The 19721-nt window shown below is 33.6% G+C and overlaps 1 protein-coding gene across 31 annotated transcripts; it reads left to right on the plus strand.

Moving 5' to 3' along the window:
* Nucleotides 1-6455: 6455 nt before the first annotated feature.
* On the plus strand, nucleotides 6456-17866 carry LOC108222978 (uncharacterized). Of its 31 annotated transcripts, none has more exons than XM_064093711.1 (25): nucleotides 6460-6945; nucleotides 7848-8138; nucleotides 8247-8312; nucleotides 8449-8584; nucleotides 8875-8983; nucleotides 9727-10530; nucleotides 10650-10813; nucleotides 10957-11099; nucleotides 11197-11404; nucleotides 11721-12055; nucleotides 12173-12300; nucleotides 13099-13292; nucleotides 13422-13547; nucleotides 13636-13697; nucleotides 13785-13841; nucleotides 13915-14040; nucleotides 14140-14404; nucleotides 14501-14589; nucleotides 14768-14905; nucleotides 14992-15164; nucleotides 15298-15497; nucleotides 15675-15829; nucleotides 15961-16338; nucleotides 16901-16998; nucleotides 17432-17656. In XM_064093711.1, the coding sequence occupies exons 16-21, from the start codon at nucleotides 13954-13956 to the stop codon at nucleotides 15302-15304; spliced, it is 759 nt and encodes a 252-aa protein (XP_063949781.1). In that variant the 5' UTR covers nucleotides 6460-6945; nucleotides 7848-8138; nucleotides 8247-8312; nucleotides 8449-8584; nucleotides 8875-8983; nucleotides 9727-10530; nucleotides 10650-10813; nucleotides 10957-11099; nucleotides 11197-11404; nucleotides 11721-12055; nucleotides 12173-12300; nucleotides 13099-13292; nucleotides 13422-13547; nucleotides 13636-13697; nucleotides 13785-13841; nucleotides 13915-13953; the 3' UTR covers nucleotides 15305-15497; nucleotides 15675-15829; nucleotides 15961-16338; nucleotides 16901-16998; nucleotides 17432-17656. The 31 variants fall into 31 exon arrangements, with proteins under 31 accessions (XP_063949774.1, XP_063949775.1, XP_063949767.1 ...); XM_064093713.1 differs by having other exon boundaries at nucleotides 15706-15829; XM_064093712.1 differs by having other exon boundaries at nucleotides 15298-15460.
* Nucleotides 17867-19721: the final 1855 nt, after the last annotated feature.

Genomic DNA, 19721 nt, shown 5'->3' on the forward strand with positions numbered 1-19721 from the left:
CTTTAGACTTGCCTAGAAAACAATAGAACACAAGTTTGCCTTGGAAGCTGACAAGAAAATGGGAGAAACAGAGAGAGAGAGAGGCAGAGGGAGAGAGAGAGGTTGTTATTTTTATGCTTGGCCTTTGGTAGTAAAAATGGAGACGTTGAAGATTATAAGAGACTGGTTCAGTGTCCCTGGATTACAATTCCTGAACCGTTTGTCCTTTCATTTACTCCCTCCGTTTCATAATACATGTCCACTTTTGAACAAATTACACATATAAAAAAAAACTAACTTTTGTTGAAATTTTTCATTTATTATTGTATTTATTGCATTGACCAAGTATAATATGTGGCATATATTTGATGTTAGAAATATAATTTAGTAAGATGTGGTATAAAACTCATCTTGGAAATACAAATATCGACTACACTCCATTAAAAATTGAAATGGACAAGTAATTTGAAACAATTTTTTGTTCTCAATAGTGGACATGTAATATGAAACAGAGGGAGTATGAGTTATGCAAATCGCATTTCTTTAGTTTGGTCAATTACATTTTTTTTATCTAAATCCTAGATAATTGCATAATACATTTTAAATCTTTTTAATTCATTTTTGTCTATTTTGACTTATCATGATCTAAATCAAAAATATGAAATATATTTAAAAATTAACTCAATTATAATGCTTTTAAGTCTATTTTGCTAAAACGAAATTGATCCTAGCTAGAGTGATGCATTTTGTTATTAACTTTTCTTTATTATGTAACTTCTGAACTCATATTTATAGCTAACTAATGTATCAAATACTACATTCCTGGGCAATTAAAACATTACTATTGAGTATTATCAATTGGTTCAAACAAAAGCTTTACTTCTCTTCTAATATCAATTATGCAAGTGGGTTGGGTGAATACGAAAATATGTTACATGGTTTGGGTCCTCTTATTTCCGAAAAATAATATGTAAATATGAACATTTTTCATAAAATAAGTTCTTATATTTGTAACCATGGCCAAACATGCCTAATACAAACGAAATAATAATTTCCAGACCCCTGAAAAACTTGAGAGACAAAATTATTTCTTCTATCATTTCTGTTAACATGAATTATTCTTTTTCATCAAAAAAAACCGGAGAACATGTATAGTAAGTCGCAATCACAGGAGCGTATTATGAAAAATCTGTAAAGTGTCAGTTAAAAGAAGGAGTTATTAACCAAAAAACTCAATCAACTTGTCAATTTTTTGCCAAAAAACCTTTAAACTTCTGTTTTTTTTAACAACCCCAATAAACTTTATTAAAAGTATAAAAGTAAATACAAAATAAACCATGGTTAAATCTACCAATCTGATTTGTCATGTATCTTTCACTGATTTGTATTTTTTTATACACGTGTGTGCCACATAGCGCCTAGTCATTAATAGGAATAATTTATAATATGATATTTGTTAGTTTAGATTTAAAAAATAAAATGAAAACAAGTGAATATGTGTGATATTGGCATATTATTATAATGGCTGAGGTTGATGTTCGAAATAAATTAATGGGGTTATTAGAGGGTGTGTGAAAAGATTAGCAGATGGGGTGTTATTTCAGACGTCATTCAACACAAAATTAAAGAGATGGAATAGCTTTTTATGTTTTCCCGAGTTCCGAGGTTTGGTTGGGGTGTTTTAGTCTAATTTTTATAGAGTTTAGGGGGTGTTTGTTTGGAGTTACTGGGGACTATTGATTGGACAGAGTATATGGTTGAATATTTGTTTGTATTTGGTGGATTGTTTGTGCTAATTGGTAAAAATACCTCTTACTGAATTCAGAGTTCCAACTCTGCTGCTTGATGTGCTGCAAGGCTGCACCTGAAACTTGGTTAATTGTTTATGCTCGATTAGCTAAGTAAAAATTTCACACATTAATATACACCATAAGATACATATTTTCCACACAGAAAATCAACCACGTAGAAACAAGGTAGATGAAATGCCTGTCACGAGCCTTCAGTTGGAATAACTATGACGGCAGAGCAATTCTCAGTCTGTTCATTGTTTGAATGATAGCATGGTACTTCACTGTCTTAATGAGCGGTTGATCAAACATCTTAAAGCTGATTTTAGTGGTGCTGATATATTTTTCAGTTTTTTTTGATTAATTATAATCAATTTGCCACATAATATGTGATGATCATGGTTAGTCCACATGAGTTATAAGTAACTCTAGTTAAATCTTTTTCCAAGATTTAATAAAGTTTATTGGGGTTATTGGTGAAAAAAAGGTTTAAAGGTTTTTTGGCAAAAAAATGACAAGTTAATTGGGTTTTTTGGTTAATAACTCTTAAAAGAAGGATGATATAGGTGCAACAAACTTGCTGCTACAATTCGACTTTCTGACAGAATTAACTCAAATGGTTTAGAGTTGGTAATGAATTGTGTGCTAATTAAGTCTGAGATTAGTTAGGATAAGATAGATGGATATCGCCAAATAAGGAGAATCCATGGGATGCTAGCTTGTACTCCCTCCGTCCCCCTGAATTGTATACATTGGGAGACGGGGACGCGGCACGGACTTTAATGCTCCTGTAAAGTGTAGTTGTGTAATTTATTTTTAAAATTTTCTTTTTCTGAATTAAAGTTTGGATGTTATATTTTTATTCAGAAAAAGAAAATCTCAAAAATAAGTTACAGAACTATATTTTATAAGAGCATTGAAATGCGTGTCGAACAGTTGAAAAGAAGCGTATACAATTAAATGGGACAGAGGGAGTATTACTTAACATGTGCACTGAAAGGATGATTCATTGTCAAAGTAATTTGCATTAGGAAGGGATTCCACCAACTGTAACCAAAAACTGCCTATCTGTTTCCTTGCTCTCATTTTTGTTTCAATTTTTTTTTTTAATTTTTTGCTTCGATATAATCTTATCACTTGGATGGAATGGAATAAAAGAGAATAGAATGAAATTTGAATTCTAAATTGGGGTTGATCGAAGAAAATGTATATAATTTTCATTCCTTGTGGACTATTTTAACTAGAACTCTAACCCACGTGTTTCTGAAAGAATATCCATTCCACTTTTTAATTATGTTTTCTTACGATCTTTTTAGACTAGCTCCTATTCAGTCACTATATTCTCATACATTCTTCGTCTCTTATGAACTTTTTTATAATTTTTCATTCCATTCCATCCCAGGCAACACGACCTAATATTATCAGTGCTCGCATCATGGAAAGCGACCGTGTCACGTTTATTAGCTCTCAAACCATTATTCATGTGCAATTTAAGTTTAGCCTCCATGAAAACTTGTAGGGTTCTTACTCATGCTAACATACTGAGTGCTCAGGGTCCCTCGTGCTTCCTCCTCTTAGAAGCTCAGTCCAAAGGCTCTCCTTCCCCACGCACGCCCACACCCACACACAGTTTTATTTTATTGTATAAAATTTGTTTATCGCGATAATAACAACTTAAATCACCATCATATGTTTGTTGCAGTTTGATTTTATGTCCCTTCTCAGAAGATATAACACATTTAATGTGAAATGCAACACTAATGTGTGATGTTTTAGTATACAAAAGTCATCTAAGTAGTGCTTTTGAGTGTGTGGGTGATGGCAGTTGGTTTTTATAGTTAGTCAGTTATAGACTACATTGGAGTTACAAAAGCATTTAACATATGATAGTTAAAGGAAGATCATAAACCAACATAGAAGCTTCCAATGTCAGCATCAATTTAGATAAAAAGATGTCATTTAATCAGCAAGTTTCTTTTGTCTGGCGATCGACTCCTTGCTCTGTATCTGCATATAAATCAGTTGCAGTAATAATTTCATATACTTATAGGATGTATAATATATGCAATGCTAGGAGAAAACAGGTGAACATAGAAAAATTCTGTCACCAATAATGATGACGGCAGAGTGCAACCAAAGCTTGCAGTGGATCTAATAAACAGACCTTGTACAGAAACAAGTGAGTGGATCATTATTTTTGTCCATGGCCGGGGCAGAATGATAGCAGGGAAGATGGATACAGGATATATAGGAGATCAATTTGGCAACTGGACATGTTAAAAAACAGAGGAAATAATAGTATCCGAGTTGCATGATCTTTTTCAGAATTTGTAACATGATTTATTTTTGTTGCAGATGGATGACTATGATTAGCAGCAAGCGCCAGTAATTAATAATAAGCAATGCGAACTTATGAAACAGCTTCCAGTAGCTTTTAAAGTTCTTCTGTTCATTGAAATCTTTCAGCCTATCTCGCAAAGTTACAATGCAGCATTAAGAGGCAAGTCTTTCAGCATAAAGTCGTACGCACAGTTTCACCTCCACTCACTGAATAAAATCTTACTCGATTATCTTTTAACTACCCCTCCAGATTTAGTTTTGTATGTCAATAAGCCAACAAAGATCTTACAGGAGACACGAGAGAATGATAGCGTCTCTCCATCCTTTCAGAATACAAGTGCTGAAAACATCACTGAGGAATGAATGAGAAGCAAGCAGGTACTTTTCACTTATAAGTGGAGAGACTACTTAACATCCAGCATATACACATTCATAACTAAAAATGTTATATGCTCTCATTGCCTTTAATAGGCAACATACCAAAACTAGAACAAAAAGAACAAATCCACAGACACATATTGCAACCAAAGGAAATCATGAGGATGCAAGGATTTCTTTAACCAGCTCATCAATTTCTGTCCCATATGTGCGGGGAATATATTCTTCCCCTATATCACAGCAACTTAATGTCGAAATTCCACCAACTTGCAAGCTTGTAATTATACAGATTTGTAAGTTTTTTGAAACAGGCAGTTTAATAACGTAATGCAGCATGGCAATTGTTTTTGTGTAAATGACAAAAGGATTATAAAACTTTAGGTACTAACTGAAACATGAATTGAGTAAGAAGATCATTCCATCTAACAATGCAGGGCAAGTGTCATTTTTATGATGATCTGGTAGTTGGTTTTGCAACGGTTATATCCAGACTCCTGTGTGATGAGATATCTGAACAACCAAGTATATTCTCCAGCCAACAGACTGCATACCTGAATTGATTAGCTTAGCTTTCTATTACATTATTTTATGGCATTACTGTAAAACAGAAATTAAGAGGATCTAAATGATGGTGTTTGTTGCATCACTGTAGCTTGGGCAACTAAGAACTAGGCTCAGATAAATGTGATTTGTATAAATTTAGCTGACTCAAGTCCCAAATCTAAACTCATATAAAATCAGGACAAGCTCCACCAGCATGCTACAATGTCAATATTATTATTAATTACACACAAATATAATCCAGTTTTCCTCCATTTTATTAAAATTTCACAGTTATTTGCTTAATATTTTTTGAAAGTTGTTAGTTTATGATAATCTAACTTTTATTTTTTGAAAGTTGTTAGTTTATGATAATCTAACTTTGGAAATAGTATAAATGTGTCCATATTAAAATTAGTATAAAAATTGCATTCAACAAAATGTGGACAAATATCATGAAACATTTTATTTTGACAAACAAAACTATTAAAATGAGAACTTAACATCAGACATATCCCTCTTCACTTGCATGTCTTGTGTTGGGGTTAGCCCCAAATTTTTGAATAAGTTAAGAATTCTAATTTGAGAATTTATCTTATGTATTACTCCTTTTGTCCCACCAGGTTCTTTATGTTATTTTTTGGCACGCATTTTGAAACTCCTATAAAATATACTCACATAATATATTTTAAAAAATTCCTAAAAAAGTTTGACGTTTTAACTTTATTCAAAAAAATAAATTAAAAATCTGTTATAGAACTATATTTTACCAGAGGCCCAAAATACGTGCGTAAACAATATAGCGGGACAGAAGTAGTATCTGTCGATTATATATTCTCTATCTATCTATCTACTATTATATTACGACCATCTCCAACCCGAAAAACTCTTAGCTAAAATTGTCTATATGGCATATAGGTGACATCTAGATGACATTTATAGAGATTATCTACAAATTATAAAACTTCAAACCCTCTATCCTTTAGCAAAAAAATATAGTTGATTATATTTGTCGAACCAAATGAAGCCTTTAGGTATACTGTAATTTTAGACAAGCACAATTATAAATAATCCCGTTGGAGCATATATATGTCACCTTAAAAAAAATTTAGATAATTAATTTAGCCAGCCATTATACATATAGATGCTCTACTAAATACTAATAGCCTAACACGGTGCTAGTTGAGCAAGAAAAAGGTTGAGACCTTTTTATCAACTGAAAAGATTTTTTTGACCCGCTAGATTGAGATGAAAAGAGTGAGAAGTGAAGGTAGCTGAAAACAAATGAACTTTCACTTGTAAATTGCATCCCACCTTTGGAATTAAAATTTGAAGTAAAATTATGTTATAATTACATTTTTATTTGCTTTCATGTCTTCGAAAAACTCATAAACAACGACAGTGAAAATTATATTATATAATTTTAATTCCTTTTCACTAAAGTGTGGGGAGCAGGACGTCACGGAGTCTCCGGCTGTGTTTCTTTTTTGCCGCGCAAAGACTGGGTCGGCATGGGTGAATCAATAGCGACCTCCATGATTATGAGACAATTAAATCCACGTTACACGAAATTAGTTGAGATATCTAAATCCAAGTCCGAACTAGCTCAGTTCCACGTCGCCCCAGCCGGGTCAAAACTCCAATGTAAGCCTTTACACTGCAGACACTATACAGTCAATACCCAACTCTCACCTTCTCCGACTCTTCGCCTGATTTTACAATCGTAACTATCCGACTATCAGAAACAGTCATTTCAATTCGTGAATGTTATGAATCCGATATAGCTTACATATCAAATTCTAAATTTTTGTCAGAAGTTTGAGAATCAGGTTTCGAGTAGGTGACCCAGAGAAGTTTCGTATATTTATATGTATCAGGATCATTATGGATGAACATATGAATTCCATGATTGTTCCAGGTAATTGCACGCCCCTTTTCAATTTTTTTCTTTTATTTTGTTTGTTTACCTCCTGGTTTGTGTGTTCTTATCAAAGTCTGGATTTTTGTTTGTCAAATTTGTAACCTGTAATATTTTAGGGTTTAATGAATTAATTTAATTAGTGGAAATTGGAAATTTATTAATGTAAATTAGTGTTTAGTGTAATTTTGTTCTTGGGCGAGTTAGAATTCTCTGTTTTGTAAAAAACAGGTTCGAATTTTGTAATCTTTATACATCTACATAGCCTCCTTCTCTAAAGTTCCTTATAGCTGATTTTAAATCTTAAAATAAAAAGTGTAAACAATTGACCTTTGCAACTTGGATAGCAATGTATTATTCATATAATAGGTTCATGAATATTAAAATAAAAATTGGATATCTCTTTGATCTACATTCGCCTTTCTTAGTATTTGATACCATATACGCATAGCCAGTTGAGCAACATGCATGCGAAACCTAAATACCACCAATTTTTGTTGTTTTTGGCCTCAAAGTTCTCACAAATATTTCACGTTGCAGAGCTAAACCATAGTATCACTTTACCTTCTTTTTTTCATTTATAAATGATGTATATTTGTCTAAGCCTATGGATAGCTAACTCCCGAATAGAAATTTAAAAAATTAATTCATAGGACTAGGAACAACACCCGTGCCTTGCACGGGTTTTAGGGCTAGTTATTATAAATATAATGCTGCAACATGAATTTTGGTAAGCCAATTAAATCGTGTCAAATTATAGTCTTATCCTTTCTTATTTATTTATCTTAATCTATAAATAGATAAATACTCCTCCCTTTTTAGTTGGATGATTACTATCACTGCCCTTCTTCAGCCTTCTAATTACGTTTCTTGCCATTAAATTTCAATTTTTCTTTTTCAAGGCGCACGTGTACTGCCATCCAGCACGTGTTTTTGTTTCCAAATCACTGACGCGTGCTACATTTTGCTTTAATATGCTGAGAAATGGCGGGTTGAACTGCTGGGTAATGTACACACTGCTGGATAATGCTTATATTCAAATACAAGTCAATGTTATGTCCTTCTAATCTCCCAAAACACTATGTTTGCATTTTGAATTTGAATTTGAAAAAGAAAGAGCCCATTTTGCTCTGCATTCTTTCAAGGCGATACAGTGATTATTTACCCTTGAGCTCCACAAATTCATGGACGATGTAAGTTTCTAATGTTAGTTTTGATTCTGCTCCACATGTTATCTTCCTGGCATGATTTTTTTTTTTGGAATATGCTCTTATACACAAATTTCCCATGTCTATGTTAAGTATTTCAGATGGAAGAGGGATGTCCTCTACCGTCTGTTGCTGCTTCTTCAAACAGGACTCGAAAGGGTGAGAGATTTATTTTGAATTTTGCTTGAATTTCTGATGTCCATCATCTGTTTGATTTAATTACAAAGTTAGCCCAGAGAGATTCACTAATATGGTCTAAGTTTGATGACTAATTATTGTTGTTCGATTGTTTCAGGTTTATTTTGTTATGATTTGAAGATCTTTAAGTGTTTGGGAAGAAAGTTTGCATATTTGTTGCTTATGAGTGAGATTGGTTTTTTGTCTCAGTATTACTCATAAGATGTTTGATAGATAGTCGGAAAGATGTTTAGGTAATATTTGCAGGCTTGTGATATTTTCTTTCTCTAATTTTTGAATTTGTTTCCATACTCTCTAATCCTGCATTTTATTTTGATTTTGTTTCTTGATTAAGTTACTAAAAGTTTATGGTTGGGATATGTTTATTCATTCTTAATCTTGAGTCAAAATTGCTATGTAGTCATTATGATATTAGGCTAGCCAACATATAGCAAGATGAATGGGATGGTGCATCAGCCTCAAATTATTCTGTATTATGGTTTAAAGAATCATAGTTACCATACTTGAAACTTGCCCTTATCAGATACAGTACTTGCTACCTCTACCGAAAGAAGCTTGAATGGTGTAACAATTTTTCTTTACTTGAGGAAAGCTTCTGACATGATGAAAGTACTTTTCTGGAGAGACAGAAGGTAGTAAACTCCTACTCTCATCACTGTCAATTAAGTTTGCGTCAGATTTGTAGTGTATTCCGGGCAGACCACAATCTATGCTCACAAAGCCTGATAGAATTTAAACAATATAAGACATGTAGTTAAGTATATATAAACATGTGTTTGCTAAGTGTTTGTAGTACATTTTGGAAAGATTTAAGCCTGGTTCTTGTGCATGACAAGCACGACTCGATAAAATGAATATCTGAGAACAAGTGCAAATAGTAATAAAGCTGCAGTAATTTGATAACATCTCTTTCTCGCTATATAATCAATTTCTGTAAATAAATGAAGTGTTTCATATCCATAATATGGTAGTTCAACACTTAAGCACACATGTATTTTTTCCAATTTTTAAGATTAAAAATATAAAATAGATAAAATTTCCGACCCACAATATGGTTAAGTAGTTGAGTAGTTGATATGAAGACTTTGCTGGGGGGTAAAATGGTGGCTATCCTTTCACATTAAGCATAAGGTGAAATCTGCAGTACTATTGTTGTCCTAATAAAAGCTCTTAATTTATCTTTTTCTTATTACATGTGCGTTTCATTTAGCGGGATGCCCAGTAGATTATTACACATGAATTCCGGCCAAATCACTCATTTTTCACTCATTTATTGTGCCAGCTATAACAGTTTATCAGCATTCACAGATGTAGTACAACTGGCAACTAAACATTTTCTGATGACAAATTTACATATAATTATTACATTTACCAGGGGAGATGATAATTGGCCCATCAAAGGTTCTCTTCATAAATGAAACCTCCAATGGCTTAGATAGTTCAAGCACCTTTCAGATTGTTAAATGTCTCCAGCAGTTGACACACATAACAGAATCAACCACTCTGATTTCACTTCTTCAGCCAGCACCGGAGACATTTGATTTGTTTGACGACATTATCTTGATGTCTGAGGGACCGACTGTATACCACAGGCCTCGTGATAATGTTATACAGTTCTTCGAGAAGTGTGGTTTCTGATGTCCAGCAAGGAAAGGCGTTGCTGACTTCCTGCAAGAAGTGTGTTAGTTATTACAATTGAGAAATTCGCTTTCATGCTTAAAATTGGTTGTGTCGCAGTAATTATTCTTTTGCCATAATACTTATACTGCAATGTCAACTTCGACAGTCACATCTCTGCAGGTAATATCTGAGAAGGATCAAGCACCATATTGGCACCCTGATAATCAACCTATTTATGTCAGTGTGAAGGAGTTTGCAAGAAAATTAAGGAATCCAGTTTAGGACAGAATTTGCACGAAGATCTCTTTCGGAATACTGAAACGGATGTGATCCAGATTCTTTAGTTAATTGCTGACTGTTTTTTGTATATTTTTTCCGTTATGTGTATTTATGGACTCTTTCATTCTTTGTGCTTTGATTGAGTTTGACGACATTATCTTGATGTCTGAGGGACCGACTGTATACCACGGGCCTCGTGATAATGTTATACAGTTCTTCGAGAAGTGTGGTTTCTGATGTCCAGCAAGGAAAGGCATTGCTGACTTCCTGCAAGAAGCGTGTTAGTTATTACAACTGAGAAATTCGCTTTCATGCTTAAAATTGGTTGTGTCGCAGTAATTATTCTTTTGCCATAGTACTTATACTGCAATGTCAACTTCGACAGTCACATATCTGCAGGTAATATCTGAGAAGGATCAAGCACAATATTGGCACCCTGATAATCAACCTATTTATGTCAGTGTGAAGGAGTTTGCAAGAAAATTAAGGAATCCAGTTTAGGACAGAATTTGCACGAAGATCTCTTTCGGAATATTGAAACGGATGTGATCCAGATTCTTTAGGTAATTGCTGACTGTTTTTTGTATATTTTTTCCGTTATCTGTATTAATGGACTCTTTCATTCTTTGTGCTTTGATTGAGTTTCTATTTTGATTTTATACTTTCTAGCGAGCAATGTTGATAATGATTTTATAAACTATATTAGGATGAAAGTAAGGTCCAGACAATGTTGCCGTTGTCAAATAAGTATGCTCTGCATCCATGGCGTCTCACACTCGGATTATTATAAAGGAAGAAATGCAAAAATAATGATAGTAGGTATACACAAGTACCTGCTAAGCGTAAAGGGTATGATTAGTATAAAGTCCCTGATTTACGAAAGGGTTATATTTTATGTTGTGAGATCTGATTTGATTGTTCTGTAATGTGGAATTGTACTTTTCAGGCTTTTGCAAATGTATTGACAACTGTATTGAAGCTGGTGAGCTGATCAGCGCTCCTAAACCTGGTAGTATGATAGTATCAACACTTAAGGGGCTGCGATTGTTGAACTCAATGTGGAGGGGATGGTGAGGTCATTAAGTTGGCTGTCGCAAAAGCATGGAAATGTTTTGGCCGCATTGATGCTTAGGTCAATAATGCTAGAATAAGAGGTAATACTACTTGACAGTAGTAATGGTTATGATAAGTTAATTATGTCAGTAGTATGTATCATATCTGATCAGAATTTCTAAATAAAGTGTGAATTTGTACATTTATCTCTTCAGATTGTATTTTATAAACTCCTGTTTTGCCCGTGTGTACACAATGTTTGCACATAAAACTACCAAGAGATATATACTTCTAGAAAAAAATAACTAATAAGTGACTAATTTCTACAAATAAGGAATGTTAAACACTTATAATATCGTTTTGTAGTTCTTATTTATGATTGTTATTTAATGTATTGATTATATTTGCATAACTCAGGTGGAACGAAATCTTCATTATATTTAAGTGTAGAAGAATGGAACAACGTGGTGAGAACCAACTTAACAGGATCATGGCTGGTGTCCAAGTATGTTGGATTACACATGGTCGAAGTAGTTCAAGAAGGCTGCATCATTAACATATCTTCTTCTGCTGGAAATGATACATGCCTTGAGGCTGTACCTATTCCAAAATTAAGTCATGTCGGAGACTCTTCAGATCCTCTCGAATTCATAAGGGAACTACACAAAACGATGGACAGAAAAAAGAAATCATCAGCTGTTTATATGACCGCCAGCTTAATAAAGTGTGTCGGAAAATTTAGAGGCCCTGAGGTACATACTATTATATTGCAAAGAAACAAAAAATTACATGCTATGAGAAATCACAAGATATATATGAGTTCAGTGTTAAAATTCTGTGTGTGTTTGTGTGTGCACGTTCCTGATCAGGTTGCAGCTAAGCTCATTCATAGCACAGTGAAGAATTCAAGTATAGCACTTTCGAATCTAATTGGAGCAGTGGAATACAAAATCATCCTGTTAAAGGCTTCTACCTCACAGTGGCTGGTGTTCCTGTGGTAACTTGCTAACACTCTTCTCTAATGAGTAATAGTGATAATAATTCCTGTAAGAATCTAAGCTTGCCAGGAACTTTCCATCCTAAAAGATAAGAAATCTTTAGAAGAATCTGTATATATATTAAGAAATGATAAATACACTAAAACCTAAAACATTGATGGGTTTGCAGAGCACTGGCTTTGCGAGTGTTAGTTATATAGGGAAGCTGAGGGTTGCAATTGCTTCAGAGAAAGGCCACATCGATGCAGATAAATTCAAGTCTTACATTCTTGAGGCTTTCTATATCATTTGTAAAATTATTGCTGATGTCTAAATGTGTTTCAGTGAAATTTATATAGAGTTAATTGCAAAACGCAACCCCCCCAGGATATCCGAAAAGGCATTTTAGACCAATACTTTAAATAATTGCACTATGCACCCTGTTGGTTAATTTGGCGCCTCATTTTGCACCCTTTCCGTTAATTTTGACTGTTAAGGTTAAAAGTCTCAGGGGTAGTTTGGGAAATTTAAAAAAATTAATTTTAACCGGATCCTTATTTAATTTTTTTGACCCTCTAAATGATATTTTTTGAAAAATCTTAAAGAACGAAAGTTGTAGAGAACGAAAAGATCCTTTTAAAACAATAAAATTCAAAAATATTGAAATCCTTTTATCAGTTTGCATTTTTTTTTAATTACAAAATTTTGCACTCACACGAGTAGCCTGGAGTCGGGATATGCTATTCAAATATGGCCTGAAGGCTGGGTATGCTTTTCAGAGATGATGTTAAGAATTGTTGCTGCCTTTTTTAATGCAGAATGAATTTGGTCAGAGCAATACACAACTAAGCTGCCAATTTTTTCATCCCATATTGGCTTAACTTTTGATATCTTGCAACAGCAAGTTTACATATGATGGATTCACAAGTGGTCCCCTCCAACACACCGCCACCTCCACCAGGAAAAAGGAAAGATTTAGGAAGTCAAAGAATTTGTCCAACCCAATCCACAAGTATGTTGATCATTTACTCTCATAGGCTAATGTCCATCTTCTAAGTCTTGGTTGATTCTCATCTGAAAAAAACAAACATAAAACATTGGGTTATAAACTGGTTTAATGAATCAATCATGTATGTTGCAGGTTATAAACTGGTTTCTCCTAATAAAAGGGAATGCTCTGTTAATGTTGACTCTGTTATGCGTAATATTTTGTCTAATGAGAATAGTTCTCTTCAAAGTATTGTCATGCCGACGCATCTTGATGGTGGTTTGTGTTCCATCCATCAGACTTTTTTATTTGTTTTATATTCTATTTTTTTTGTAATATCATCTAACAATCATTTGTTAACCAAAAGGAGAGACTTTGTTCATTGGTACTGAAAGTGAAAGGTAGACGATGACTTCCTACAAGTTGATGGTAAAATTTTAAATGTTCTTTATATATCTGATAATTATTTGTAATTGTTTTGGATGACTTATCTACTTTAATAGATTTTTCTTCCAGATTAAATCGAGCTTTTAGAGGATTTCAATATTAAATAAGAAAAAAACCTAAAACCTGGTATGCATTCAAGAACCTTACATTTTACGAAAATATGTTCTGCAACAACCTAATTTATTATTCAACTTTGCAGCCCCCAAAGCTATGGCTTTCTTGGTCCTCCTACCGGCAAATGCCTGAAATGCCAGGCAATAATGTGGGTAGAGGAAGAAAGAACAGCAGTTACCAGTCCGAGAACTTTATCAACATGATTGGACATGTAAGTAACAATCTTTCCAATATTCTACACTCAATAGAATAAAGTAATTAATCATGTAGAATTCCCAACTTGTGGCCTTATGTAAAAAATTTCTCCCAGGTTTGGGATCTTTGGGGAGAATCGAATGTCTTGGAAATAGTTGATCCGGCGCTTGGGAATACACATGAATATGATACTGAAATCCTTAGATGTATCCATATTGCGGTACTGTGCGTGCAAGAATCTGCTGCTGCAAGACCAAGCATGTCGGAAGTAGTGTTTATGTCATGCAACGAAATGAGTCTTCAACCTCCAGGCCAGGCTGCATTCCTGTTGAGAACAGCGAATAGAGGTGTCACAAACACGAGTTCTGGTAGTGTTGGAGGTGTTTCTGTTAATGACTATACAATTAGTACAGTTGAAGGTCACTAAATGATACATATTTTCTGATTTTGCACTAAGAATATGCCTGCTTTTGTAGTCGGCTGCTGGCAGCTGCTGATCTTACTCCTGAACGGCATGATATTTATTCTAAAAATTAGAGCTCTTCTCTTTGCTGCACTTCCACAGGTATCCCATAGCACCCCACAGGCTTGATTTTGATTAATTCAACTGTTATTTTTTTTTCCTGACATATGCATTTTTTGGTTTCAATGGTAATAATAATAATAATGATAATAAGAAATAAGAAATATATCTGCATTAAAATCATACTGTGTATAGATTGATAATGTGATTTTAATTGCAGGAACTGCTGGTGTGTGGAGAATTTCAGCACTTAATGAGGCAGGAGGATGGAAGGATAGGACTACTGTCGAGGATATGGATTTGGCTGTCCGCGCAACCCTCAAAGGATGGAAATACGTTTTTGTTTGAAAATATTCAGGTACTTATTTTAGATTGTATTCAAATTTCAACAACAAAGAAATTGAAAAGAGAGATGCTAATTGCATTGAGTTATTGGTAACTCAGGTAAAAAGTGAGCTTCCGAGTACTTTCAAAGTCTTCCGGTATCAACAACATAGATGGTCTTGTGGTCCAGCTAATCTCTTAAAAAAATGGCCGTCTGGTAAGGCAACGGGTTTTGGTCCCGGTATTCGGAGGTTCGAATCCTTTCGTCCCAGGTCGAAATTGCAACAAACAAGGTAACATATTCTATGCAGACATGTTATCATTTATTCTTTTTTGAGTTTGTATATTCTAAAAATAGTTGAAAAATCAAAAAAGCAGGCAGACATTTAGGTACTCTGTAATTCGAAATTTTGTTGTCTGTTACAGAAAGTGACTTTTTGGAAGAAGCTATATCTGCTCTACAATTTCTTCTTTGTAAGAAAAGTTGTGGCCCATGTTGTCACTTTTACCCTCTACTGCGTCGCTTTGCCACTGACCTGTCTGGTTTCTGAAGTTGAAGTTCCTAAATGGGCAGTCATTTACATTCCATGTACTATAACTATCCTCAATGCTGTTGGAATTCCAAGGTCTTCTGCTCTCATGATAAAATTTGATCATATTGATGATGATTAACGATCCATACCATACTTCAATTGTTTGGATCAGTAAAAATGTTATTCTCATTTTGCTTAATTATGTTGCAGATAATAAATATAGGTATGAGAATAATTATGTTATTTTCATTTTGCTTAATTATGTTGCAGATAATAGTTTTACTTTGGGTTTTGTTGTAAGGAAGAGTCAATGAGTAGGTTGTCACCGAAAATTTAGGAGATGCTTTGAAGCCTAAAGCTTCTAATACTGTCCCTCTTCTTAGTAGTGCCCCTGTAAAAAAACCTAGCTCAAAAATATGGGGAAGGTACTTTTGTTCTTTTTCTGATTTATTGCTTAAACTGAACAAGATCTACAATCCAATAAGTCTATAATATAAGCTTTTTGCAAACAAATTATATATATCAAACTATAACAACAGTTTTTTTTGTGTTGCAGAGTTAACGGGCTAGAGTTGACTAGACTGAGATCACAGAGAAACTCATGGCTCAAACACTGTAACTAGACTGCGAACACAGAGAAACTCAGGGCTCAGACGATCCAGAAATTTGTTTGAGCTCCGGAGATGCGAAAGCTATGCCAATTATGGGACTGGGATTAGGAGTTCCTGATCTAACTCCAGAAGTTATGAATAATACGAAGAAGGTTGTGGTTGGAGCGATTGAGCTTGGATACAGGATATCATATCTGTTTGGACAGCAATGTAAGAGTGCCAAAGTCCCCGGCCTTACAAAATCAATAATTGTCAGTAATTTAAGTTGCAAGGAGATTGCTGATGTTCTGGCATTTGCCAAGATTCCTTCTGCAATCAATCAAGTAAGCTTGCTTCCATATCATAGTGTAAATTCCATTAAATTCCACTTACACCTTTGGTGATGTATCTTACTTGAGCTATTGATAAGGCTTGCTAAGATCAATTGAATCAGAATCCTTGCTATAAATAAATTGAAGTTTTCGGAAAAAGTTATCACCGAAATAAATCCCCAATGCAAACAGTGGTCTGAATTCTTAAAGAGTCTTAGGAACTCCACTTCATACTGTGCTATCGGATTTAGTAATAGTTCAATTCTTTTCATAACTGAAGTTTGTAGGCTGTTGATGTTGAAACATGTTGCTATTATTCTCCTCAAAAGAAGTATACAGCTACTGCCAAGACAAATTTATGACTAATAATTTTTTGTTAGGAAATGATCTACAGCCTAAGAGGCCGTGCAAAATCAATTGTTTAGGACAAGGTTCCTAAGGATCCTAACAAGCCTAAGAGGCCTGCAACTGCTTTTTTCATTTTCATGTACTTGAGTTTTCACCATTGCTATCCAGCTTTCTGTTTACTGTTCTTTTGATGTGTATGGTTCAAGTCAACTTGTGCTTGCTGCAGGGAGACTTTTCGAGCTGAGTTTAAGGAAAATAATCCTGGAAATGCAAATGGAAATGCAAACGAGTCTGTTGATTCAAATCCCAGTGTTGTCATTTTAGGTATTTTTAATTCTTTTTGTGGCTATTTTTTTTATTCTTTAACTGCAGGCCTTATCTAATTGAGTTGATAGTCTAATGGATTTTATCAATTTAAATGTGACATGTTTTTGAACATCCATCAGTGATGAAGAACCATAAAGTGATAGCCTTTTAAAAGAAAAAAAAAACAGAGAAAGCTTGTGCCTTTGATATTTCCACAATGAAGTTTAGATACTGCAGCAAGAATGTAGTGAAATCCCAGAAAGCTTTCTTTCTGACAGAAGTCGTGTAAGAAAATTTTAAAACTGAATAAGAGGAATTGCTTACCTCCGTTAATTTCTAAAGTTTTATAATAGACAGAGCTAGCCCAGATGTCCAATGTGATTAAGGATACTTTGAAATTATTATTGGTGTCTTTGTTTGGTACTTTAAGTAATTGATTTCTTATTTGCAGTTTTTAATGGGAGGAAAAGCTAGACATCATGCATCAGTTTTTGACAAGTACCGGCTCAAATAAACGGTTAGCTTTTGACAGTTTTAGTTGGTGTTGCATTTTGCTCAGAAGATACAAAAACTTGCATATGCGTATGCGTCATTGTTTTTCTGCCCATGTTTAGTGGTGCTAAATACCAAACTTGATATAATGCCAGTATCTCTTCTTATATATAAAGTTTTGACATGGTGATGGTGTTTGTTCGGTCTACAATTTGGGCTCCCAAGTTCCTGCAGCCTTGCAGGTGGTGATGGTATATAGCTAGCATGGGATGATTACACCATTTGGGTTCCTCAGATTAAGATGCTAAATTAAGTCCGTCAAGGCATTGTTCAATTCGTCAAGTTTTAGTTCAGTAGTTATATTCTCTAATTTATCAGATCTTTTTGTTATTTACTTCAGGCTGTTGCAACAAAAGGCCAAGAGACCAATGTGGTGATAACTAAAAACAACTGAGGAAGTATATATATAATAATATACGGTATATATCATCTTAATGATTTTATAATAATTTTTTGAAAAAATGATTTCTTTAATAGTTATCTACTACATCAGTCTATATTTAACGGATATTTAAATTTTTAACACAATAATCGAGTTATGAAAAAATATTAATCATTTTTATTATATAAATTCTTAAATTAAAGAATTTCAATTTTAAAATTTTTACATAATAGAATTTAACATATATAGCGTAAATTTATAAAATATCGATTTTTTTTTAAAAGATGTTGGTTGAGAAGCACGAAAAGTTCAGTTTTAGGCTTTTAGCCAGGTACATATCGCAAAGAGAAATGCATATTTTGAAAACAAATTGGGCTGGGCTGATTGAAAACAAAATGGACAAATTGAACTTGGCTTTCTAAAATATTGGTTGGTGATCTATCTTGCTTTTATATGAAAAACAGTAAAGTTATCGGCCACTCGAATCAGGAAGTGCAGATTAAACTTTTTTTCTTATCAATTGTAACATACTCCGTCCCATTTATATGACCTTTATTTCTTTTTGGAACGTCCCAAAAAATGAACTTATAATACTTACTCCACTACCTCTATATTTTATACTCTCTTTTTATTAAGTAATCACTATTACACCCACTACTTTCGTCCATTATCTCCAATCTATTATTAAATATTGATAGGTCCCACCACTTTACCCATTTTTCAACTAAATTTAATATTTTTTTCTTAATCTCCGTGAATGTTAAACCAGCTCACTCTTCTTGGGACGGAGGAAGTATACTTCTTGATATCAAAATCACCTTGGAATTTAATTTATATAATTTTACATAATATTATTAAAAAAACAAACTACACGTAATTTATATAAAATCTACAAAATCTAATTTATCCCTAATACTATTAACAATAATTTATATATAATATTAAATTATTCGAGAAATAAAATTTTTTAAAAGTTTAAGCTCGCGGCAGCGGGCACAATCCTAGTTACATATATTCCTCGATCCCTGAACCCTTCTTCTTCCCTGTACCATTCACTCTGCAAAATATGGTTTGTGAACCATTTCTTAATGGTCATCCATCATTTTGTGCTTTGCGGGACTCAAAATTGTATCCTTCCTCATCTGGCGATTAGCATAGTAAAAGATATTTAATTTCTTTTTTACAAAGCAAGACTGGATTTTGATTGTGAAATTTTATATTGGCTTGATTATGAAATTTTATCCGAGTTCTTGGTCTTGAGATGGGCTGCTGGTATTTTTCAACACCTTTTCCTTCTTGGGATTGTAACTTTATGATCTTGTTTTTCTTGTCCAAAAGCTGGTGGATCTGACAGAGTCGGTGTTGAAACAATGTGAAACAAGAGAGAAGCTTCAAAAAAAGCTTACAAAATTATATGATTATCCCAAGTATGATGCTCCATTTAGGGAAGGTACAAGTTTTTCTATTTCCATAACACTGGTCTTCAAGCTTAAAAAGTCCTCTATATTCAGGTACATCAATTTTTTTTAATGCTAGCATCTATCTATGCATGTGTGCTCGAAATACACCTAACTAGCTGTTTAACTTGGTACTTAACATCTATCCTGATTTCTGAATGCTATGTAATATTTTGTTAATTGACTATATAGCAATATTTTGTTTAATTGACTATATAGCAATATTTGTGATTCTTAATATATTATTATTTTCAATATTTTTTACTCAAAACTAAAAACTTCTTATTGATTATCTATATATGCTCTAGTTCTTTACAGTGTTTTATGCTAGTCTGGATGGACAACTAGAG

The sequence above is a fragment of the Daucus carota genome, chromosome 5, assembly GCF_001625215.2.
Source record: "Daucus carota subsp. sativus chromosome 5, DH1 v3.0, whole genome shotgun sequence".
Classification (NCBI taxonomy): domain Eukaryota; kingdom Viridiplantae; phylum Streptophyta; class Magnoliopsida; order Apiales; family Apiaceae; genus Daucus; species Daucus carota.